We start from the raw sequence: 25,147 nt of genomic DNA, 5'->3' as shown, positions 1-25,147 counted from the left end.
TAAAACGCAAGGCACAGTGAAATGTCAGCTGGACAGCAATGACAGCTCTTTTGAGAAGTTAGTGCCCTAGAACTTTTATTTTGGGGGGTGGGGAAAAAGAAATGATGGCTACTCTATACACAGAGGCAAGTTTTATTCTTCCAAGGTGAACTTCATCATGGGGCAGGTGGCTGGTACAAGTCCAACACACCATTTATGTTCTAAATAAAGGCTATTTTGAGGCCTCAAGCAGATACTGGCCTCATGCCAAACTCCTGAGTGGCTATAAACTTCAGCTCAGAACCTAAAGTAGACAAGCAACCAAAGCTTTTACAAAAATAGTATTATTTTACATGGCAACATGGCCATAAGAGTCACTTTAAAACAGCACTACTCGATTTGAACACCATTGTAGCACCAGAAATCAACCCATGGATTCAGAGAAGTATACTATGCACGTGTCTTTACATCTGAAAAGTCAGTATTAGGAAACTACTGAAACACTGCCCTTCCAATACACGTTGCAAAACGCAGTATTAGCAAACTGAACTGACCCCTAGATGTCACAACGTTTTATCTTACTAGTGTCCATCACAAATCGCATGGCAAAACAGATTTCCCTGCCACTTCTGCGGTACACTAAGACACCTGTTTTCCATTAAAAAAATGTAGCAACAGCTAGGCAAGATACAAACCCTACTGCTTGCCCAGTGTTTAAGTGGAAAGCGTAGCCTTGGTAATTTAACACTTTTGCCAACAGGGAAGAAATACAGCTTTTTATCCACATCTAATTAGTGTCAAATACTAGGCATACAGAGAAAAAACAAACAAAATACCAGAGGGAGATGATGTCAAGAAATAAGCCATGGCATTTGCTTTTAATATTTATACCTATAGATAGGAATAGTTCGGATCCATAAAACACACTAATGTCTTGAAAGCCATGCAGATCCAAATCCCACAATGACATTAGTATCCTTGCGGAGGCAAAAGATACGTCACCCAGGCTGCTGCTGTAACACAGGAGGTCAGTCTTGGAAACTATGTTCCCAAAGCACACGCCCTTTTGAAATTTTTGTTCAGTGAAGGCTGCTACTGGTCCCACTTTGAGTCTTACCTGAGAAAGCAGGGAAATTCAACCCCAGGACAAACAAAGGTCAAAGTTTGTCTGAAGCTCCCTAAGGTCTGAATCCTCTAAGTCCTTGTTTCAGTGCATATGTAAACGACCTAATTCCTAGCCAGTAGCTTCAAGAAAATGACAAAAAGAAGTCACTGACTTGCTTGGACAATGGTTTCATGGAATGCATCTTTGGAAACACTGACCAAACTGCCCTTGTTAAAACCAAAAGAAGTCCGGAAGGCAACTGCTTTCATCTTTCTCATCAGGCTGTATCCATACACACACACGCTGCCTATACTGACTCCGTTTCTTCCCATATTGTTTCCTTCTCTTTGCAAAGTAAGAACTCAATCCTGGTTTTTAGAAAAAAATTCAGACTAACACATTCACCAAAGTGAATTTACAGCAAACACCCTCCCCTGCCCTCAACAGCCCCAGTCTTCAGAATTAATTTAATGGAAGCCAGTTATTAGGATATCAGTTTTATGTTTGAAAATAAAGTGCATAATGACTGTCACTGAGAACTCTGCCGACTTCAGGTTAGCATAGTTAGTGTCAGTCCTAAGCAACATCAATAAAATACTAATTAAAATATAAATTAGTAACATGAGCCAAAATCTGAAACAGTACACATTAAAAATAAGTTTTCTATAAATGACAAAAAGAAAGAGAAAGGAAAATGAAATGGAATCGCTAGTCCTTTGTGGAACAGAGCCTACTATACAGCTATCCCAACATGCAGCATCTGAAATGAAGAATCGCAGTCTGTTTGCTTCCCTTCTGCTATTCCTGAATTCAGTTTGCAGCTTTCTGGCGTCTGATGGATTTCACCTCGGGCAGGGGAAGATGTATCTTGAGGGAGATCTACAGAGACAGTGTCAGATGAAGACTCTTGGCTCTCTGCTGCAACAGCAGTTTGTGGCCAGCTACCCTCTGTTTCATCATTGCAATTTGTCCCTTCATCAGCCTCTTCCAGTTGTTGAACAGATGTCAAATACTGTTGTATTAGTCTGCTGTCCTGCTCGTTACTAGAGCTCTCTCCACTTTGCTCACCTTCTCCATGGCCATCCTCCTCTACATCTGAAGAATATGCTGAAACAGAATTGCCACATTGTTTGACAGTTTCCACTGAGAGAGAGCTCTCAGTTCCTTCTGTTAAACTCTTTTCAGTGCTACACAAGTCACCAGCATGAGTCTGATCAGCCATGGAAGAATGAAAACCAGAATCTGGGAACTGCAACAAAGACTTTTCCTGAAGAACATCACTAGCTGGAACTAACCAAGCAGAACTAACATCTGGTGGGGTTTCTTGCTCAAGTGCGGATGATTGAATAGATGGTTCAGATGGACAGAAAGTATTGGCTGAAGGGAGCCCAGGTTGGCCAGTGGCACCTAAATTTTGTGTCACTGAAAGTTGCCATTGTTGAAGAGATTTAACCTGTAAAGTATAAAGAGAATTTCATTATGAAATGCAAGCAAGAAAGCTACTTTGATTTCTAGAGTATTTCTTGCAATCGGCAACAAAGCTCAAGCAGGGTTTCCCTGCCCATGGCAGGGAGGTTGGAACTAGATGATCTTTAAGGTCCCTTCCAACCCAAACCATTCTATGATTCTAAAAAATTTAAGAGCAAGTGAATTAACAAAAGGTTCACTACACCTTTAGGGAAAATATGTTCTTCCCACTGTTAAATAACGGCTTTTAGACCTAGATGCCCAACACTGACAGAGCACACAAGCCTCCCAGTTCAAGTACCTGAAGAAAAATGGAGTCTGGTCTTAAAAACAGAAAGGATGGGTAACCTTTATGAAATAATCCATGCTTAAGAAAACAGTTAGTTTTGGTTTTGGAAGACTATCTTATTAGAAGATGTATTAATAATTTTTCTACCTTAGAAATGAGTTGCTCAAAAGCAATACAGAATCACAGAATGGTTTGCATTGGAAGGGACCTCAAAAATCATCTAGTTCCAACCTCCCTGCTGTGGGCAGGGAAATCCTCCACTACATCAGGCTGCCCAAAGCATCACCCAACCTGGCCTTGAGCACTTCCAGGGATGGGGCATCTATAACATCTCTGGGCAACCTGTTCCACTGCCTCACCACCCTCTCAGTGAAAAATTTCTTTCTTATATCTAATCTAAATCTCCCCTCCTTCAGTTTAAATCCATTGCCCCTTGTCCTATCACTACACACCCTTGTAAAAAGTCCCTCTCCCGCTTTCCTGTAGGCCCCCTTTAGGTACTGGAAAGCTGTTAAAGATCACCCCGGAGCCTTCTCTTCTCCAGGCTGAACAGCCCCAATTCTCTCAGCCTGGAGAGGTGCTCCAGCCCTTGGATCATCTTCGTGGCCCTCCTCTAGACCCGCTCCTGCAGCTCCATGTCCTTCTTGTGCTGGGGACTCCAGAGCTGAACACAGTATTCCAGGTGGGGTCTCACGAGAGCAGAGCAGAGGGGCAGAATCACCTCCCTCGACCTGCTGGCCAGGCTTCTTTTGATACAGCCCAGGATACGATTTGCTTTCTGGGCTGCCAGTGCACATTGCCGGCTCATGTGGAGCTTCTCATCAACCAGCACTCCCAAGTCCTTTTCCTCAGGGCTGCTCTCAATCCATTCTCCACCCAGCCTGTACTTGTGCTTGGGATTGCCCCGACCCATGTGCAGGACCTTGCACTTGGCCTTGTTGAACTTCATGAGGTTCTCACATGCCCACCTCTCCAGCCTGTCAAGGTGTCTCTGGGTATCATTCTGTCCCTCCAGTGTATCAACCATACCACACAGCTTGGTGTCATCTGCAAACTTGCTGAGGGTGCACTCGATCCCACTGTCCATGTCACCAACAAAGATGTTAAATAGCACTGGCCCCAGTACTGACCCCCGAGGAACACCACTCATCACTGGCCTCCACGTGGACATTGAGCCGTTGACCGCAACTCTTTGAGTGCAACCATCCAGCCAATTCCTTATACACCGAGTGGTCGATCCATCAAAACCGTGTTTCTCCAGTTTAGAGATAAGGATGTCGTGTGGGACAGTATCAGAAGCTTAACATCATGTCATTTGCCCTGGGCATCTAGCAGTCACATCATTCTTCACAGTCTTGCTACATTTATTCAGCTTCCCTTGCATTTTGTCCTCCTTCTCACACCAGGCTATAATTCAGCCCTCTGTAACAAACCCAGTATTATTGTGCTACACTTCTGAATGTTATTCGCCCCGAGAATACCAGTACAGTAAACAACATGGCAATTAGATTCTAATAAGCCACTCAAGTCATCACTGGAAAAAAATGAACCATAGTGACTATCTCTTCAGGATCTACAGTATGAAATAATACCTTTCAAACTCATATGTAAGCAGAAAAATAAGAGAACTAAAACAATTTACCTGGTTCCAAAGAAATTGGACAGCTTCCTCTTGTACAAGCCTCTGAATCTTATCTTCCTCTCTTTCTTTTCTTAGTCTGCAAGAACACATATCCAAATTTATGCAGCTTAAATAAGCAACATCTGGGTAACAAGATCAACAAGAATATATAAAAATGCCTGTTTATATAACAGCGCTCTTGAAAGATACAACGGAACTCAACATTAGGACATGACTGCAGTCTAGCTTGCCATAAATACCCAGCTGCTGACATCAAGTTTCTTTTTCAGAGTTACATTAAGATTCTGTTTCCTTTTGCTGCAGCACATTTATTGACTTGCTTATACTTCAAGTGTCTTTTTGTAAACTAAACCTGAGCTCTTAAAATCAAGTAGATGTGCTTCTTTTTCATGCACAAAAAAAAAAAAATAGTGCTTCTTCATTTCAAATTATGCTCTCCCCAAGTGATATCACTTGGATGTAGGTATGATGTGTAAGCACTGCGAGTTTCTCGGGGTTCACTTGATTCACAGAACTCTTGTCACTTGTGACAGTAAAGGAAAAGAGCCTGTCAGACCATCAGTTACCAGGCTGATCCTGAAATATATTAGCTAAATCCGCAATTTATATCGTACAAATTGAGGAACTTTGATAATAATCTCCTCCAAATGTAGATTCGTAGGATAAAAAAAAAACAACAAAAAAAACCACCCTAGAACCAAGCACAGAATCACGTTTCAAAATTGTATCATGCAAGGCAGAGAGAGAATTCTTCTTTTCACCAGTAACAGAGGAATGACTCAATATGGACACTTCATTTACACACTCTGTAATTGCAAGGAGACAAGTGAAAAAAAAAAATCATCACACTTAGCCATTTCTATTTTGCTTACGCAGTGAAACATAAAAGTCCTGCTAATTGCAAGGAGACAAGTGAAAAAAAAAAAATCATCACACTTAGCCATTTCTATTTTGCTTACGCAGTGAAACATAAAAGTCCTGCTAATAGAGGAACAGAAAAATTTATTCTCACCCAAATGCCTGATAGAAGGCAATTCTAGAGTATGAACAGCTATTTGCATAACTGGGCTTATCTTACAGGACACGATCCTCTACTGTAATCACAGTTTTACATTACCGATTCTGGGTTTTACAGTGAGCAGTTATATCATGACCTGTTTATAATTGTTCTGAAATATCCTGGAACAATGGTTATATTCATTCCAATTTGAAAATACACAGCATCACATTAACTTACTTTTCTATTTCATCAGTTAAGCAAACGATGTGCTCCTGCATTCTGTTCAGTCGAATTTCATACCGCACTTCCTTGGCTCGGGGATGATAGTTCCTCGTGTAAAATCCTCTCCAGCAGGCTTGAAGCTTGGTAGCTGCTTTAGTCATTCTTTGCAGTTCAGCTGCTCCTTGATTGACAACAGCCAATGAATCAGAAGTTTCTCCTGCCGTCTGGACAGGACAGAGAGTTGTAACTCCCAATTCAGCACCTCCTGAGGTGCTAGGGTGACCATGCAGAATTTGGTCTTCAGAGGATGCTGAACTGTTGCTAGTATTAACAGTCAGGCTAGCTGTTACTGGATCAGGAGAAGACATCAGCATACTCTCTTTGATATTCTCTTGAGTTTCCACACTTGCCACTGTTCTGTTGGAGTGCTTTCTTGTAACACACAAAGCTTCTTGTTTGTTAGCTGTTTCTCCGCTATTAACATCTCTCACACGTTCGATCACTGTATCGTCATCATCATCTTCTAGGCCCAAATTGATTCCATGTAGCTTCAGCTCTGATGTAGGAGACACTGGAGACAATCCTGAAGCAACTGGCATGAAAGTAGACTCTGAGGATAAAAGGCTGCTGTTTAGTTTGTCTTCATCCGTCTGTATATCTTCGAGGTACAGCTCCTTGCGAACACTTTTTTCAAGGAGGAAAGTGTTCTTTACTGCGCAGGAATCCTCATCATTGGCACTTGGTCCAACCCAAGAATTCTTCTGGATGACAGGTTCTAGACAGGCAGAAAGCCATATTCAAAAGTGTCATAGTATTTCAATAACATATCTGCTTTTCATTCATAGGGATTCACAATTTGGTTTAGACAGTTAGAACCTGGTGTGCGAGAAGACCTAAAATGCCAGTAAGGACAAGCATTATTTCTACATAACGATAAGGATAATCACTACTTATCACAGTAACACCCACAAATTTTGCAAATACTGGGCACAGTAAATTGCACAAACTGCCTCCCCCTGGAGAAGTTACACTTTCATCAGATGGAACAGCCAAAGTAATAACTCTTTAGTTTACTGGATTGTGTTTTTCACCTAACAATCTTAGTAGCATTTCAAGACATGAATAAACATGGAATGCATTTTTAGAAAACAAAGTACAACTTCAGTGGAATATCTCCAAAAATCAATAGAATAAAATAACAGGATCTTATTCTGAAATTCTCTCCACAGTGGTCTGTGTTCAAAAAAAATATTTATTTTCACAGGTCAGATTGCAGGTGCAGATTAGCTTCTTACCACTTTCAAGAACTATCTGTGGTGGCTGGGCTGGACTGCTGTGTTCGTAAGTAGCTGACAGTGGTTTGTTGGGAGTAGAAGACATTGGTGGTCCTTCATTCTGGTTTTGATGCATCAACTGCCTCTGGTGGAGCCTAAACACAGAGTTCCAACAGATTTTTTGGTTTTTGTTTTTTTTTTGGTACAGAAGACATCTAAAAGAAACTATTGACTACTTTAAAGGAAAGAAGTGATCAAATAATTCTAAAACAAGAGGCTAGTTATGCAGATCCCTACACCTACAAGGCACTAACAGGACTACTCACAAAGGAGGGGACTGCACAGACTGCTCCTGTTCCCCTTCCTCCTGCCTCTTTTTCTTCGTTACATGTATTAAACAAAAAAAAAAAAAGAAAAAATCCAACATGCAGTTCTGACTGTAGACTGAAAATCGTGAAGTATTTCTACACACAAGGAAGGCATGCAGATATTATAAGTGTCTACTGCAGGATACATTATGCTTGTATGCACAGAGGAGTTTGAAGAATGGAGGGAGTGTCTTTTGCATTTGAAAATTAATGAATCAAGGAAAGTGTATCCTTGTTACTAAAGAGACAAAATCCTAATACAAATCAACAAACATTGCCACAAATGTAAAATTATCCTTCACAAACTGAGTAAGCACGCAAGTTGTTTCAGCCCAGCTAAATTCAAGGATCACGAGGTAGAGGTCAGCAACTCAAACTTCCTTAAAAATCATCTATGTGTGTGTGTGTGTATGTATTATATACACACGCACACATATACGAAGATTTTGGGGGGTTGTTTTTATGTTGTTTTGTTGATTTTCTTTTTTTTAATTTTTGAAGAGTTATATTTTACAAGTCAACTTCCTGAATTTTCCACAGAAACATCATGTGAATGTCAGAGCACTTAGCTTGGAATTCCAATTCCAATATGCTTTTATTGTAACTTCTCCTCTGAAATGGTCCCAACATTTCCATAATTTCCTCTTGGAGATCAATCTACACTGACGAAGTATGCAGTAGCTCCCTCCCGATGGTCCCAAGTTTCCAGCCCCTTTGATGAGACGCCACCCTTCTGCTTATCACAACACTTTTCTTGCCCAACTTTCTACCCACACTATGCCATTTACATAGCCTGCTTCTCTGAGCTGAGTCTCCTGCCCTGATCTTTCTGCACAAAGTTTGTGAACAGGTCCTGGGGAACAGGGATACCTGTATTGCTACATTTTCTGGCTTTTCATAGGAGGAAAGTGCACCATGGCAACTCTCCTGATCTACTTGCACAGACCTTAGCAAAACAGCTACTGCTGGCAGAAACAGCAGGCTCTAGAGAGGCCACTTCTGACAGACCCGGCGTGCCAGATACAGCGATCAAGTGCATCCTTGCGAACAGTGTCCCTCAAAGGAAACCTTAACTTCAAAACCGAGAAAGAACACGTTAACAAGAAAAAGGGGCTACCCCAGTGTACCACAATAATCTTCATTTACAATTAGAACAAAAGTTAATCTAAGCTCCTTTTTGAAGTTTTCCTCACTTTCTCCGTGGCAAAAAAAAAAAAACTCAGTAGGTAGGTTGTTTATTTTAATCACATTCCTAACACATATCACCTTCAATGTCCTACAGAGCACAGACTGAAAAATATAGAGAATTTGCCCCTAGATGGCCCAGCAAGCAGGAAAACACTCCTGCTGCTGCTGTCTTGCCTCTCATTCCCCTATAGGACACACCCTGTACCTCCACTACTCTTCCCATCTCCAGCCTTCACTGTTGCTTTGAAATACTTACAAGGAAACGTTATTATATCTAACACGTAATAAGACATATAATTATGTTCTCATAACAATAGAGAAGACGTTCTCACCTTTGCTTACTCAGTATTTTTTCCAGTTTGGCATCTTCTTCAGTCTGGAGACCGTATGCGGATATAAGAGGACAAACAGTAGCCAAATACTGGACTAGCTGAACATGCTGGCCAGGTCGATATGATCTTCCTTTACCTTGACTGTAAAGCCATTCTGCTTTCAAACTGTTAGGAAGGGGGAAAACAGTCACCATTAATGCATGGCATAAACCCCCTAACTCTCCTTTGATTCCTGTTCTTCTAGTGTGTACCAAAGAGCTAATCTACAAATCTAATCAAAACTTGGAAGATGAGCAGTGCCCAGAGGAACTGGGAATTTCATTATCAGAATAACGAATAAAGTATTCCTCACATAAACATGGACGAAACAAAAAACTCCTCAGACCAACACTGAGCAGTCTCTGCTTTATCTGTGTGTAGTCTTTGCACACTAAAAACAGTCAAATTCATTCTGTCAATGAATTTATCAGCAAAGCTTTCACAGAAACAGAAAGGTTCACACAAACATGCAGAAGAGCCACAGGAAGCAAATCTTGCAGAAACTATTCAACAACTGAAATATTTTTAAAATTAAATGCTCTTCAGTCTGAGAACATTTAATATAATATATCTATACATAATAATACAGTTAATACAGAAAACCCCATTAGTCATGGAAAAAAAATTCTAGAATTCCTACAGGCAACTTTTCGGAATAGTCATAATATGTTATGGTGAAACAGAAACAGGATTGTTTGCTTTTGACCAAAAAGGTAGCTTTTTCTTTTAGTTACAGGTGAAAAAAAAACCCAAAACATTAATGCCCTGAAATACGTTAATATAGTGGACTAGAATGTGTTTAAACTGGATAACATTTATGCTTGGACTGCTCTAATGTCAACAACTTTAAGATGGCGTCTCTACTGTCATACAGATATCCTAGTGATATAGCGACCACAATGATACGGTAACAAGTGATTTGGGCAAAATAACATTTGACTGACAGAAAAAATGCCAAAACTAGAAATGCACATGCCCCTTTATAAAAGGGCACGTTCGAGCTTCCCCCAAGACAACAGCTTTAACATGTGCTGATGGTCTCATTCTGCAAACTCAAAGAGGTTGTAAGCTTGGAAGGGGCAACAAGCCATTGATAAATTGCTATCACTGTTTTGCTTTGTAAAAGTGTGAGTTAAGTAACAAAACAAAATCTTAACTTTATACTTCTACTTAAATAAACTTGTGATCTTACACAACAACTCCAGCGTAAAAAATTAAAAATTTGGCAAAAGCAACAACGTTAATTGGCCTGTATGTCATATGGCCATTAGCAAGACAAAGAGAATTTCAGATCATTAGCACTTTTCTATTTTTTTTATTACATAAAAAAAAAATTTCAGCTAAGTCAAGCTTCATTTAATAATTTTAGAGATTTAATACTATTATGTCACCTTTCCTTCTGAGAGATCACATATCCATCAAGAACTTTAAGGTTCAGACACCAGCTGACAATATATGGCCTGTAGTCAAAGCCAGGGATAGAAGGTGTGGCCATCACACAAGGATTGTTCATAATTGACAACTGTTCCAACTGACGAAGAGAAGCCAGGAAAGAAACCTTGAGAAAACAAGATATATTTGTTAACTGAACAGAAACCATTAAACACTTACAGAACGTACCACACTTCTAGTTACAGCTAGACGTCTCACACAAAGCAACATAATTACAAATACACTGAATATCAAGTTGCTTCTTGAATATGAACATCTTCAAAGGACCTTCTACAACTACTGCTGTCTTCCCATTAATTCTCCTGTAGGTACTATAGCCCTTGGAAAGTATCAGCTTCTCTTAAAATCTGAGAATGGGGCTTTATGTATGGAAAGGTATAGTAATTCTATGATTCCATTCACTACAACAGGCATTGTCAAAAAAAAAAAAAAAAAGGGGGGGGGGGAAGCCAAAAAGCTGGAGAAAAACTGTCCTGTTTTGAAGAGAAATGTATTACCAAAATAAGATTTTTCTTCCAACACGGAAGTCCAACTGACAATTTTGTCTGCTACTTGTATTTTTTTAAAAAACAAACTAAACAAAAAAGACCAGAATCACAGGCAGAATATTTGTTTCTCTTACATGGTGTTTGAGAAATAGACAAAATAAGACACGGGCCCAAAAACGTTCAGTTGCAACAAGTGCAATTCAAACCTCTGTTCTAAACATAGCAGCTGCAGAAGCCCTGCACAGCAGTTAATGAGCTCGGCCTTCAACCTTCTGACAATCACAAAAAGCTCTCTAAGAATTTAGTCCCTAAGGTGTACTTCTGACATCCTTTAATAATATAGAAACATGAAATAAAAAAGGCAAGTTTTCTTTCACGGATAACTTTTAAAAGGTATCACCTAGCTTGTGCTGCTAAAGCAAGTATAGTTATTACATACAAACTATTACAGTTTATTACTTCTGTCAACATGGGTTGTTTCAAAGAAGAGAGCCCATTTTCAGTTACATCCTCAAAAGAATTATCCAACTATCTGCTTTCAGTCTACCTTAAGACAAGGTGATATATCTTCTGTATCTTACCTCATTCAAGTCTCTGATTTCATTTTCTGCCAAAGACAAAACAGTCAGATTCTGAGGTAGGCAAACAGGGGCAGTGCGAAGTGAAGTTATAATATTTCCATGTAGCAAGAGAGTCTATAAAATAAAAACACAGTGATGGAATGTATGTTTGATCAAAACCCCCAAATTTTTTGTTCAGGCAATACCTGCACGATACACACAAAAGAACTACAATTAAGGCTTTCTGGTATCATGAAAATTATTTTTGTTTATTCCAGTAAGGGAAAACTAATTTTTGCATTTTAGAGCAAAATCTTCCCATTTTAAAATACAGAACTGAAGTATAGTCACAGTTACAAAAAACGTATTTGGAAACATTTTTTCTCTACAGTGATGATGCTGAAAGAGTTTTGTCTTGATTGATAATGCCAGACAAGAGAGTCGAGATACAGGAACAAGATCTCACCATGTTATCTTTATCAAAACCACTACAGGAGCTTTAGAAAAATCACTGCCTCAGTTCCCGCAACTTGAAAACAAGGAAAATAACTCTTACATGCTTCCCTCTACAAATTATAGAGATTAATTAAAATGCTTTAAGCGGTAGTGTTTGAATAATGCATGCTTTAAAAGGCAGCAATTTTCAAAGCAAATTTCTTTATGCAAGGAGTGTAACAAAACCAGAGATAAAACATCACCTACCTTCAGCGACGTAAGTTTGGAGAGATCGCCTAACTGAGCTATGTTATTGTCTGACAAATCAAGGTGCTGAAGAGACAGACAGGAATTGATTTGTTCAATGGCCTACAAAAATAAAGAAGTCAATTACTCACAGTAACTCTTTTCTAGTCATTAAATAAAACCAAGTATCAATAACTGTAAGTTATTTTGAAAGCTAAAAAACACCAAAAAAAAAAAAAACAAAAAAAAACACACCAAAAAGTAATCCAAAACAAAATCCATGTTTTCACACAGTTTCATTTTAAAAATGGTAATTCTTTTCCTATTTTGAGGACTGCTTCCCAATTCTCATCACATTTTGATATCAATCTTTTATTTTTTTCCTAGACAATTACTGTCCAAAAGTTGTCCTCTTCTATTTCATAAACCAGTAGATGCAAAGCTTCAATGTTTGTTCCAATCAAAACCAGAAACATATTCAGATTTCTTTGCAGCGCTTTCCAAATTTCTACAACACCAGATTCTGGAAAACGTATAAAGACTGAATACTTTACCTTAAGGTTATTTCCTGCCAAGTTCAGCCATTCCAGGTGCACCAAATCCTTCAGCCCTTCAACATACCCAATACTGTTATGAGGCAAGTTCAGCACCCGGAGCTTAGTCAGTTTTGCTACACCCATCATTCGCACCAAACGATTGTTGGCTACAGAGAGCTGTGGATTGACACAGGAATAAAAGAAAAAGTTTTAACTATTAAACCGCACAGACAATTTATTTTTAGTGGTCAAAAATCTAACCCAACAGGAACTTCTTCAATCTACGTATTCAATTTTCAAGCAAATCACGCAGACACAGAAAACTGCAAGATACAGGAAATAAATTATTGATCACAGAAAGTACTCCTTATAACTCACTCTGCAAACTCAAAAGGAAATCTTCCTAGCAATAACTAAATAAAGGAGAACGAATGAGGAATCACATCATACAAAAATGTGATTTTATAATCAGAATTTTCAAATCATCGTGCAACATTCCGGGTGTAAAATCATACTTACTGTCTACATGTGTGATAGTTTGATGTGTGGGGGGGTGTTCTGGTGGCAGGGGAGGGGATTTGCTCCCTGTGCCACCAGATCTGAGTCCCATCCCCCCCCGGGGGAGGTTGAGCCAAATCGGCGCCTCTGCGAATTGCCCTATTTAAGTTGGGACAAAGGGGCGGGAAAAGGGCTTTTTGCTCAGGAGCGAGGAGAGAGCAGGAGGGCGCTGGGCTCGCTCCTGGCCGAGCGGCCGCTCGGGCCCGGGCCGGCGCCATGTGCTCAAGATGGCGCCGGGGGAGCCGCATGGGGGACTCGGTAAGCGCCCCACTCCCGGGGTGCCCGCCGGGCCGAGCTCCCCCAGAGAGGATTAATATCTAAGAGAAGACAACCACAACGACCGGGTCAGCAAAGATGGAGCAGGAGGAGGTGTGCTGGAGCTGAGGCTTCCCTTGCAAATCGGTGTGAGATGGCAGGCGGCCCCCCTGCAGCCAGGGTGCACTCGGCGGAGCAGCGACCCACTCGTGGCCCGTGGAGAAACCCACGTCGGGAAGGAGATGCCTGAGCCCAGGAGAGGTCGTGGAGCAGGGGATGCGCGACCAGGTACTGTTGATAATGGGGCATGGAATGCACGACGAGGTCGTGGAGGCATCTGGAGACCGTGGGACGACCCACGCCGACGCGAGTGGCAGCAGCTCCCTAAGAGGCCGAGACTGGTAAAGCCCAAACTGGTGCGATCCATGGGGAAGGACTGCAATCCTGCGGGCAGGACTTACTTTGGAAAAGTTTGGGGACTTTTTCTTTGTGAGTAGGGGATCCACCGAAGCAAGGGAAAAATGGTGTAAAGACTCCTCCTCCTTTAAGAAAGGAGCGGCAGTGAACAACATGGATGAACTGACCTGTACTCCCCCATTCCCTGTCTCCCTGCGCCGCTGGGGGAAGGCAGAGCCAGGAACGAAAGGAAAATAGGGGGTGGGGAGGTGTTGTTTTAAGATCGGGCCTTGTTTTCTCTTTTCTCCTCTCAAGTAACCGGTTTCGTCCCCTTTTGTCTTTTGTTAAGTAACTGTTAATAAATTGTTTTGTTTTATTAAGAAAGCCTGAGTCATGTTTTGCCCGAGACCATGGTTGGTGGGTGCTCCCTCTCGGTTCTTGTCTCGACCCTCAGTCCAAAAAAACCACGACAACATGGCAGAGGACAAAATACATTTCATGTGATTCTCCAGAAGGTCCTGTGCTAACAGGACTATAAATCACAAACTTTTTAAAGGATAAATCCCAATCAGACGTACACATTAATAACTTGACTACCAAGCTGGCAGACAGGTTTGCTGTAGCAACAAATCCCACCTCTCCTATCTCAGTTCGGCTTGTGTCTCTGGAAGCTATCAGGTGACTTCAAGCCTAACTGGAGGGAATTTCGGTGATAATTAACATGGACTTATACAGCTTTGCCCCAGAGGGATTAATACTCTGATTTTTGCAAGCACCATGCACAGGCTTAACACTGTTATCACTAATACCCTCATGAACTTAAGTGGACTGCTGCTAGTATTAAAACTAAGGATAAGCACTAGCAATATTAGGACCTACAGGAATCGATATGTTAACATGACTATGTAAATTCCTCCCACTTCCACATTTTTTTATTTGCTATTTCTATTTTAACCTAATCCATATGGCTTATTTTCTTCCTGTAAATTAAGGCTACTGATCCTCTTCCTTTGTGAAGAGTTCCGAAATCCAAATAGAGAGGAAAGTCCTGTATGTATGTCTGCATAATGTTTAAAATTACACAGAGGAAAGATAAAACAAAGCTGTTTTTAAGGTTACAAAGCTCAAGTATTCAAAAGCTAAGTAGTACCAAAATTTGGCTTTTCAGTGACTTTTCTAAGTGTTCTTATGACACGCACTCCCCTCTCATTAGGATTTATGTAGTTAATTTTTAGTTACCTAGGTAAGTACCAAAATAGCCTCCCCCACTATCAACTGCAGAGCTACAGTGAAAATAAAGCTTTCTATATCAGTTAGCCATCATTCATTTTCCTACAAAGACAGTAACTGCTGACTTATTTTACATAATATGGCCTTAAAGCAGAAGAATTTTAATTAGCATCACTGTACCGTTATTTCATAGCAAATTCAAGTCAAGTAACACTGACCTGCATCAGATTCTTGCATTTCTCCAAGTGTTCCAACTTAATTATCTGGTTTTTGTCCAGAATCAGAGTGCGTGTATCAGCATCACAGGGTAAGGTTGGACCCAGTTTTTGCAATCCTTGACCTGACCAGTTGACTACCAAACCTCAGAAGAGAAAGGAGAAGGAAATAAAAAATGCAGTGAAAAGGCAAATCAAGATAAACAGATTTGTTTTATAATGTAATGCAGCTAATTTTCAAATACAAATTAACTTTTCCATGTAAAACTGAAGCAAATTACTTTAGACCAAACACATCAGAGTAAGTGATGCAGTTACTGGAAGCCATGAGTTCCAGGCTTCGTCCCAATAAAGAATTCTGGGAAAGTCAGTAACAGGTCTTCTGAAGCGGGAAGCAGAGCAAATTTCAGTAGCTAAATATAAAGGTGTGATCCTCAAACCCCCAAATATTACAAGCCACTAAATTTTTAAATTCTTCAAAAGATTTCAAGTTTTGAGCAGCTTGACAACTACCTACCTATGTGTAGGTACTCTATCTAAATTCCTGCTTGTAGACAAACCCAGAACATGCCTAGCACACATCTGTAGGATCACACTCCACAAACAACAGCAATCATACCGTCACTAAAAAAAAATAAATTTAAAGGGGAGGAGTGTGGAAAAGGATAAGCAATAGCCATCCTTTTGTCAATCGGAATGTGGGAAACCTGATGAGGAGGCAAACCCACAAACTCCACCTGCCTGCAGAGTTCCGTCAAACACACTGCTAAAGTATTTGAAGATTAGGGCACTTAAAACAAAAACATGAAATACCCATGAGATAGTCCTCAGCCAGAGGAATATAAACAGCCTTATTGTGAGCAAGTCCTCAAAACGCTAGACCATTGAATAAAATCTGAAGCTTTCTCTATTTCCTTTTGCCTTTCTGTATTTCAAAGGAACAATATTATTAGCTTACATTTTTTTTTTCTGAAAGTGCACTCTAGGTGCAAACTCAAAGCAGAGGTTTCAGCCTGTGAAACCAAAACTGACACCTCTCTGTTGTCAGAAGTTGGATGCTTAAACTTCGGAGAAGGAACAAACTTAAGATTCAACCCTCTCTTTAAAACTTCCTATCAGAAATTTTAAGCCATGCTCCCTTTTAGCAGTTTGGCTGCTGCAAAAACCTATTCTTAAGTATTTATCTGTCTGAACTTGTTAGGTAGGGGACGTGTCTAATTCAGACACAAAGATTCCACTCCAGGACTTCACTGGCCAAGTCCTTGAGTGTGTCTCGCCTTGGGAATTTGGTGCTTGTGTCCCCAAATTGTATTGATAGGCTAAATGCCCCACATTCCAGCAAAGTACCTAGTGAACAGTCAGGACAAAGAAACTGTTCATATAGCCGTACTACTGTACTGGACATTTGAGCTGGAGCAAATTTTAAATAGGCTAGCACATCATTTTATTAATGCAACACACAATTAAAATGTTCCATGCAAAACCTCCTACTGTATAAAGTTAAAAGGAAAACATTTGCCACCACAGGGAATTTAAATCACCGCGTGCTCACGGTGACATCTGCTAACAACAATTCTCATACACTATGCCTCCACTGTGTGTTTTACACACATACACCGTTCCAGTGCTTGCTCTTCTCTTAGTATCTGCTGAGTAAATAACGCTGCCTTTTGCAGCAGCATGTTCCTGAAGAGTGTTCTTACCCAAACATGCACCATATACTAATATTCTTACAGTTTGCAGGCTTTTAGAGTTTCATTACGCTACAGATGGACACAAACAGTTTTAGTGCACCATTCTGTCAACTAGAGAATAGGCTTTTCTAAGAGGCGTCTCTGATGACTTCTATGACACTTCCATTGCTTCCCAAATCCATAGCCATGCGAAGTGCTCTGAAGAGCAGCAATACAGAGCCAGCAGTACCAGAAACAAGCTCCTGTCTTGACACGTTCAGGGAGAAGGTGACGCAATGTTTCTCACATAAGTAGCCACCTCTGCAATCACTTGGTCACTTTAACTAAACAGAAATTTTGCATCTGCCCATTTATCCAAGGACTTGTTACGAAAACTCACAGCTGGCCCATGCCAACTGAGGACAGAGGCTAGGACCCACAGTATAGAAGTACAAGAGTAATCCTTTATCCATGCACATGAGGTGTCCCATTCAAACTGGGGCACGGGAATGTGGTTTTACACTTGGTTCTTACACCTTTCAAGTAAAACATGATTTGACTAATTGCTACTTAACATGCACACACACACTACCATTTGCAAAGAAACTTTATTTCTATGGTGTCACCATCCACCTGCTTCTCTATTGATCTAGATGTCCCTTGAGTCAGTCTTGCTATAGTTCCTTATCTGTGAGGCTGGACAATGCGAGGGTTTCACAGAGGTGCTAGAGGAGCTCGGATATTGGTGCTATCTCGGTTGTCCATGGGTATCCTTTATCCTTTGTGGGTAGCTTTAAGATTCAGAGAAGTAAATGTCCCTATCCTCATCCCTTCAACGAGCTAGGGTCCTTTAATTTGCTTGCTTAAGTGTGACTATTCAGTATACAGTGTGAACTATCTCTCTCTCTCTCTTAAAGTTTATATGATTTCACAGTATAAAGATTCATTGGTATAATGACTCTTTGGGAATGAGATTTTCCTAACGGGCTCTCAGTACCCAGGAAAACGTTTCAGGATTGCTTATCACTCGTTTGGCAGTTATGTGCATTAACAGACGTCAGAAGCTGACAATTTTTGCTCAGGCCTCTGCTCACTCACTGAGCCCTTGAGCTTTCGAAGCCAGACTTGCATTATGGTAACGCATCGTCCTTTCAGTCAGAGGCAGAAGCACGAAACTGCACCCTCAGAGGAGGCACTGTCTCTCAAGATCTCTCTGCCCTCCACTGTAAGAAAAAGGGGCCTTATTTCAGCTCCTGGCCTACCTTCCACAAGGCTGCGGGCAAATCCTTCCTCAAGGGCCCGGGCCTCAGCGGGACGGACAGTCCCTCTCCGCTCCCCGCGCATCATGCCCAGAGCCAAACCCGCTGCTGGGTTCCTCAGAAGAGCTGCCCGAGCGCAGGAAGCCGTGCCAACGCCGGTCTCCTCACCCCGCGCTGTCCTGACTGCTCCCAGCCCCGCTCGGGGACCGCAGGTGCCGGCTGTAAGCGGGGAGGAGCGCGGAGACCCAAGAGGGAAGCTGCCAAGTCGCCCCCTCGCCTCCAAAGGAGAGGGCGCGCCCCCCCTATCCCCCCACGCCCCCCATCGAGGGCCGCAGCGGCTTTCGGGACTTGCAGTCAGCACCCCACACCCACGGCGAGAGCACGGCCCTGCCCGCACTACAGCTCCCGCGGCGCGCTGCGCGCCCCCGCCTCTCAACGGAGACCCAAACAAACCCCCGCCGGCGCAAGGCCCGGCCCCCAACACCCGCGGCCCCCGGTAGGCTCGCTGCCCCCGGCGCTCGCCTTACCCCCTCCAGCCGGCGAGACAGCCTCGGTCCTGGCCGCAAGCCCCGCCGCCGCCATGCTTCCCGCTTGCCAGCGCCGCCAGGCAACCGAGCGCCGGGCGCCGATTGGCTGCCTTGCTCCGCGACGGGAAAACTGTGCCTGTTGCTCTCGGTGGGGCGGAAGGTCTCACGTGTAGAGCCGCTCGGCGGGACTCGAACCGAGCGGTGGGAAGCTCGGCCGGTACGGCCGGTACTGCCGAGCCCCCCGCCCGCCCCTCACAGCCGGCGAGGCGCCGCCCGCCGCGCTCCGCTCCCGTCAGGCGCTGCGCGGGGGAGCCGTCCCGGCGTGCTGTGCGCGGCGCACGCAGCGCCGCTTCCCGTCATCCCCTCTTCCTCTTCGCCCCGGCCGCCGCCCGCCTCGCAGCTGCCGCCATCATGAAGTAAGGTCCTCGGCGGCTCCCCGCGGCCCTATCCGCGGCCATCCGCCGCGGGGAGGCTGCCGCAGGGCCGCGTGTTCCCCCTCTGCTATTCCGCGCTTCCCCTTAACTCCTCTCTCCCGCGCAGGGTCGAGCTGTGCAGCTTCAGCGGGTACAAGATTTACCCGGGCCATGGACGCCGCTACGCCCGCACCGACGGCAAGGTGAGGCTGGGGGCGGGCGGGTGGGCCAGGGCGAGCCCCGCGGTGCCGGGCGGCAGGGGCTGGCTGGAGCAGGCTCCGCAGGAGCGGGAGCGGGAGCGCGGTGGGCCTGAGGGAGGGGCCGGCGCGGCGCCGGGGGAGACGAAGGCCTCGCACTGGACACGCAGTGGGGAACTCGGTGTTGTCCCCTGGTGGCGTTGCTGTAGCGTCTGCCTGAACCGCTTGTGTTGAGCGGTATGAGAGTAGCGTCGCAGTGTGTCCATCGGTGTCCAGATGTCACGACTACCCTCAGACCTGGTCCGCAGGAGAACCGTGCGTGTGCCATAGCTTGGGGTTTTGAGGCGGATTTTAGGTTGTGGTTTGGGAAGGGTGCCTTGGAGCATCTGGTCCAAAGCACCAAAGTTCCGTAGGAAATGCTATTTAGCCGTACTGCATGTAATGCTTAGATTTGCTGCAGCAAAGAATTGGACTTGCAAATAATTCGGGTAGGGATCATTGGGATAAAACAGGGAGGAGAGCCCTTTCAGGGTCTCAGATCTCATACAGATAGGACTGTCAGAAATATACTGTTGATATCTACAAAAGGAGGATTTGGGGTTTGGATATCCCAGTACAGCAGTCTTGCTGTACAGAATCTCCTGGGAAATGATAGCCAAGTAAATGGACTGATGGAATCGTCAGGTGCTGTCCTGGGAATTTGTTTTCACATGGCTTGTAATAAACCAGCCTGCTAATTTTGCCCGTTATTCCAGGCAAGAAGGTTAATGCAACTACGCAAGAAAGAATTGGGTAGAGTGTCAGTCTCCCTGTGTTCCTCACGCCAGTTTTTGACTCGCTTACGCATACAGGAAGTGAATAGTTACTTGGGGTCAGGCACTTAAAAAGTGTGACGCTGGATGTGGCTGTTTGTGCTGCAGCCAGAATACAGTGCAGCAACGGGTGCAAGTGGTAACTGGAGCTTTCCTCAGGAAAACCAAGCTACTTCATTGTGTTATGAAAACAAAAACTTTAGCATCAGGCTTTATCATGAGAGAATTAAATCAGGCCTGGAAAATTCCTTCCATAACGGAATGTCTTCTAAGAGATCAGTTTAAAATTGATGGAACAAAGTTCCGGACTTTACATTTTTTAAATTATTTCCTAAAACTTAGGATTGTCAGAGCTGAGTAAAGAAATATAAAAGCATATCTGTTAGAAACCACTGAATCAAAGCATTACTTGATATGTTAATGTAAACTGTGATAACGTCTTTCAGAGAAACAAAGCTTTACACAAAATACTTTGCCTTCCCAGGTTTTTCAGTTCTTGAATGCGAAATGTGAGTCTGCATTCCTTTCCAAGAGAAACCCCCGTCAGATCAACTGGACTGTTCTGTACAGGCGTAAACACAAGAAAGGACAGTCAGTAAGTATATACCAACCAACGCTGCTCTAAAGCTTTCCATGAAAAGATGTGGTCTGTTAGAACAGAGGTAATTGGGATGCACTGGTGTTTAGCAGAAGCATGACTCTCATAGCCAGGATGAAGGCTGGCCAGTAACGGTGAAAACGTGAGTGCATTTACATGAGTTTATAGGTTGCTTTATGTTTGAAAGCTAACCAGTTAAGAAAAAGCATTGTATTTGTATTATGTCACTTCTTTGAGGGCTCACTCAGAACCACAGTAGGTCCAGTTGATTTTAACACTTGTATGAATGGCATATGTTTTAAAAAATGTAGTTTTACACAAGGTGGTAATGCTGTTTAACAGGTGGACTTTTCTAAAAGTTTGGACTTGTAGACTTCCTGAATGGTGATCGCACAGAGAGCTGAAAATCTGATGGATCATACTTCTAAACAGATCGTTTGGGGGTTAAAGGATGGGGGAACTTTTCACGTACCCTTCTTGAAAACTTTGGGTTGTAGCTTAGGAGGTCTTTCCTATGTAGTTGTTATTGCATGAAAAAGATAAATCAATAAGGCATGTAGCATGACATGTTTTCAGTGCTCTTGCTTCAATTTCCACAGCAAAAGAGCATTTAGAAAGGCTCACATATGTGTTATAAGTCTGTTTTGGGGAAGGAAAGTTGATGCTGAATGGCTTACACAGCACCATGATCCCACCTGAAACAGGTGGGAAGTATCTTCTTCTGAGAAGGATCCATCAAAGTGGACTTTATTCCTCCCCCCTTCTTTTTCTGGGTGTTACAGAATGTTGAACTTCAGACATTGTTCCAAAAGTTTGTTGTTGTTTTTTTTTTTAATACCTTGCAAAGGAGAATACATTGGTTTTTTTTAGTTATTCATCTGCTTTGGCAAATCAAGAAATCAGTTATCTCCAAACTAAGGAGTAAAATTCTGCTTCTGTATACAGTTTAATAATAGCTTCAGTCTTCATAGCAGCTTGTTTCTGTGATTGTCTTTGGCCTTTTATTTAATGTCTTGTGATAATAATTGTCTGTCTTCATTTTCTGCCGTTTTAGGAAGAGATACAGAAGAAGCGCACGCGTCGTGCTGTTAAGTTCCAGAGGGCAATCACTGGCGCATCCTTAGCTGAGATTATGGCTAAACGCAACCAGAAGCCTGAAGTACGAAAGGCGCAGAGGGAACAAGCTATCAGGTGAGAAATCAGAGATAAATGGAACTATCTCGGGCTTCTCAAAGTTTATTAATGCTTTTCATACAAGAGCTTGAACACTAGAGGAGCTCCATGGTTTATAAGCTTTTTTGTGGGTCTGATTGTGGGGTTTTTTATTAGTATTTTTGGAGGTAATACTAAGCAATCTCACCAACAGCAGCAAAGTCTGTTCTTGCCCTCTCCCTTTGTGCAAATACCACTTGTCACACACAGTTCTGCTTTCTCTGTAATAGTCTAACAGTTGTCTTAGAGGTTCTGAGTGCAGAGGATGGACCTGAAATAACGCATTCCTTTCTTGACTTTCCTTGGGGAGCTCTTACAGTGCCGAGAGAAAGAAACACTGAATGGTAGATGTTAATAACTGTTACCTTTTCCTGTGGATTAACAGGGCTGCAAAAGAAGCCAAGAAGGCTAAGCAGGCCACCAAGAAAACGGCTGTTTCTGCTGCAAAGGTAAGATGCGATGGATAGAAATCATGAAATGCAATGTACCATGTTGTAGCACAACATTCTGTTGCACCACTTAATTGGAAATTCCCATTCGTGTTTGGAATAAACATTTGATTATTTATTTTTATCTGGAAGTACCTTGACCAAACTTTTGTACTGAAGTTAAACATAGCCAAACAGCTGAATGGAATGAACCTTTTTTACAGAAGAAGTAAATATTACAGTAAAACAACTTTCTGACCATATGTCAGAGATTCTTCATAGCTAAAAACTTGTCTGGATGTGCCATCTTCACTATATAGGAACTTGGTCACAATATGCTGATGAATGCTAGCGTCTATTTCATTACTGTTTATGAATTAACACTGTATGTTGGCATCATACATATTGTAGGCCTACAGTGGTATGTGTGTAACAATCTGTTAATGTGATTTTAATCTGTTAGATTGTAATTCTAATCTAAATCTAATCTGATCTAAGTTGCCTAATTTCTGTCAGTCTTAAATACACAAGGACACTCTTTTCAAGACTGCAGATAAATTGCTTCTCTTTGCTCATACTTTGCTCGTTATTTTTCTACAGGCTCCTACAAAGGCAGCACCTAAGCAGAAGATTGTGAAACCAGTCAAGGTTTCTGCTCCTCGTGTTGGTGGAAAGCGTTAACTTGCCAAACTGTTAGTCATGCTGAATAAACATCAGACTAACTTTCATAACTTGGGCCATGTTCTCTTCAACTGTGTGAGATATAGCGAAGAGAATTAATCTAGGAAATAACCCTGTCTGGTTTTGCAGACTGAAAAACATCTTGCCATAAAACATGGTTTCTTAGACAACCTGCTGTTAATAGCATGCATTTCATCAGTCTTTAATGAATGACTCAGGTGGCCAGGAAGGTGGAGCTGATGTCTGAGAAGCTGTTTTTGCCTGATGGACAAAACAGCACAGGAGTACAAGTTTATTCTGCGTCTGTGTCAAATGGTGTAAAAAGAGGTGTCCAATTTCAGAGATTCAAACTAAACGGTGTGTGAGGCAGTACCATCTGTAAGTGACTTAACATGCACTTCCTGTGTTGTGGAATGCATGTAGCAAGACGATGTAGAGGATAAAAGGAGAAACAGGTTGAAAAAAGGGAATGGGTGGTTTCACGGACCCACATGGCTGACAAATGCAAAGGTTCAGATGGAACTCCTGGGTCAGGAAGTAATAAAACCATGGATTGCTGGAAGCTGTTGTCCGGAAAAGGATGGCTGTGAAGGTCCGGCCTTGCACTCATTCTCTAAGCTAAATGAGTTTCTTGAGCCAGTGTCATGGTTTAGGCCGCTCCGGCAATGAACTCCACACAGCCGCTTGCTCACCCTTCCTCACCCCCCGGGATGAGGAAGGGAATTAAAGGAGAAACGGGAAAGAGACACGTGAGTTGAGATAAGAACAATTTGATACTACTATTACTATATGAAGATATGCATATATGTACAATGATGAATATATACAAATGAGTAATGTACAGTGTAATTGCTCACCACTCCTTGGCCAAGGCCCATCTCGTCCCAAGCTAATGATCCCAAAACAGATCATAGAATGGCATAGGCTGGAAGAGACCTTAAAGATCATCTAATCCAACCTCCTTCTCATGGGCAGGGATGCCTCTAAACTAGCTCAGGGTACTCAAGGCTTTGTCCAACCTGGCCTTGAACACCTCCAGGGAGGGGGCATCCACAACTTCTCTGGGCAATTTATTCCAAAGTCTTGCCACCCTTGTACTGAAGAATTTCTTCCTAAGATCTAATCTAAATCTGTTCTCCTGAGATAGGTAAGTCCCAACACCGCAATCCCGGACAAGTGAGAGGTCTGAAAAACAGGGAGCGAGACAAGAGAGAGCACTGTGAGAGTCCTGGAAGAGCCAAGGCCCTTCTTTCCGGCTGTCCCTCACTTTTATACTGGGCATGACACATGATATGGAACACTCCCTTGGCCGATTTAGCCCTCAATCCTAAGCCTAAACACAAATCATAAGGAGAGTCATGAACCCTCTGTCCTGGCCATGCTCCTCCCAATCCTGTTGTGCTCCTGCACACTGGCAAGAACACGGGAAGCTGAAAAGTCCTTGAGGCCTCAGTGCCAACTATAGACATCAGTGCACTGTCAGCATTCTTAGAGCAACTCTCAGACTACAACCAAAACACAGAACTCTTCTGGCTGCTAAAAAGAAGAGATAACTCTGTCCCAGCTGAAACCAGGACAGCCAGTATGACCATTCTGCAATTACGATCTAATTAGCAGCACTTGCAACACTGGTCATGGCTTGAATGAGCTTCAGATGCAGCTGATGGTATACATTTTCTTTAGGCCCGTTTAGGTTCCTATTTAACTTCCAGGACACAGACGGGTTTCCTTAGTAATTCCCCACCCTCCCGCCTTTAGAGGGAGTGGCCATTTGTTAAATTCCTCATGTGAAGTATTTGCCTACTTCAGTAATTGCACTGTGTAGACAGAGTGCCCAGGCTTTGCTCTAGTTTTGATGGACAGTAACAGCCTTGGCAAAGCAGTGTCTTCTGATGTACTAGAAGCACAGGAGAAAATGAACCGCTCTTTTCTGGATCAGATACTTCCCAATTTATGCCACAACTTAATGATTTGAGGGCTTGCTTTGTTACCTTACTATGCTAGTCAAAGAAGCGGCTGTCTTCTCCTAGTTTTGCTTCCTGTAGTTCTTTCGGGCTTCAAAAACACAATG

At 42.7% G+C, this 25,147-nt stretch overlaps 2 protein-coding genes across 2 annotated transcripts; one reads left to right on the top strand and one right to left on the bottom strand.

Moving 5' to 3' along the window:
• Positions 1–695: 695 nt before the first annotated feature.
• CEP97 (centrosomal protein 97) lies at positions 696–18,791 on the bottom strand. The gene is made up of 11 exons (XM_086617221.1): positions 18,736–18,791; positions 15,280–15,422; positions 12,641–12,799; positions 12,108–12,209; positions 11,427–11,540; positions 10,297–10,463; positions 8,867–9,031; positions 7,000–7,133; positions 5,720–6,479; positions 4,483–4,558; positions 696–2,537 (listed from the first exon to the last, which is right to left on the bottom strand). Exons 1-11 carry the CDS (start codon positions 18,788–18,790, stop codon positions 1,818–1,820), a joined length of 2,595 nt encoding a protein of 864 aa, XP_086473347.1. The 5' UTR covers position 18,791; the 3' UTR covers positions 696–1,817.
• Positions 18,792–19,102: 311 nt separating this feature from the next.
• RPL24 (ribosomal protein L24) lies at positions 19,103–23,126 on the top strand. Its single transcript, XM_086625041.1, has 6 exons — positions 19,103–19,151; positions 19,276–19,351; positions 20,642–20,752; positions 21,810–21,946; positions 22,353–22,416; positions 22,996–23,126. The coding sequence occupies exons 1-6, from the start codon at positions 19,147–19,149 to the stop codon at positions 23,074–23,076; spliced, it is 474 nt and encodes a 157-aa protein (XP_086481167.1). The 5' UTR covers positions 19,103–19,146; the 3' UTR covers positions 23,077–23,126.
• The last annotated feature ends 2,021 nt before the right edge of the window (positions 23,127–25,147 follow it).

Source organism: Tauraco erythrolophus, chromosome 1, assembly GCF_009769465.1.
Source record: "Tauraco erythrolophus isolate bTauEry1 chromosome 1, bTauEry1.pri, whole genome shotgun sequence".
Classification (NCBI taxonomy): domain Eukaryota; kingdom Metazoa; phylum Chordata; class Aves; order Musophagiformes; family Musophagidae; genus Tauraco; species Tauraco erythrolophus.
Note: the sequence above shows the minus strand (reverse complement) of the source record. Positions and strands in the feature narration are given on the sequence as shown.

Bases quoted from the DNA above. Each gene is read 5' to 3' on its own strand.
- RPL24 (XM_086625041.1), top strand. The intron at 19,352-20,641 runs GTGAGGCTGGGG...TTGCCTTCCCAG, and splicing joins ACGCCCGCACCGACGGCAAG to GTTTTTCAGTTCTTGAATGC. The intron at 21,947-22,352 runs GTGAGAAATCAG...GTGGATTAACAG, and splicing joins CAGAGGGAACAAGCTATCAG to GGCTGCAAAAGAAGCCAAGA.
- CEP97 (XM_086617221.1), bottom strand. From the start codon at position 18,790: ATGGCGGCGGCGGGGCTTGCGGCCAGGACCGAGGCTGTCTCGCCGGCT. The intron at 6,480-6,999 runs GTAAGAAGCTAA...CTGCCTGTCTAG, and splicing joins ACAGATAGTTCTTGAAAGTG to AACCTGTCATCCAGAAGAAT. The intron at 2,538-4,482 runs GTAAATTGTTTT...TATACTTTACAG, and splicing joins TCCAATTTCTTTGGAACCAG to GTTAAATCTCTTCAACAATG.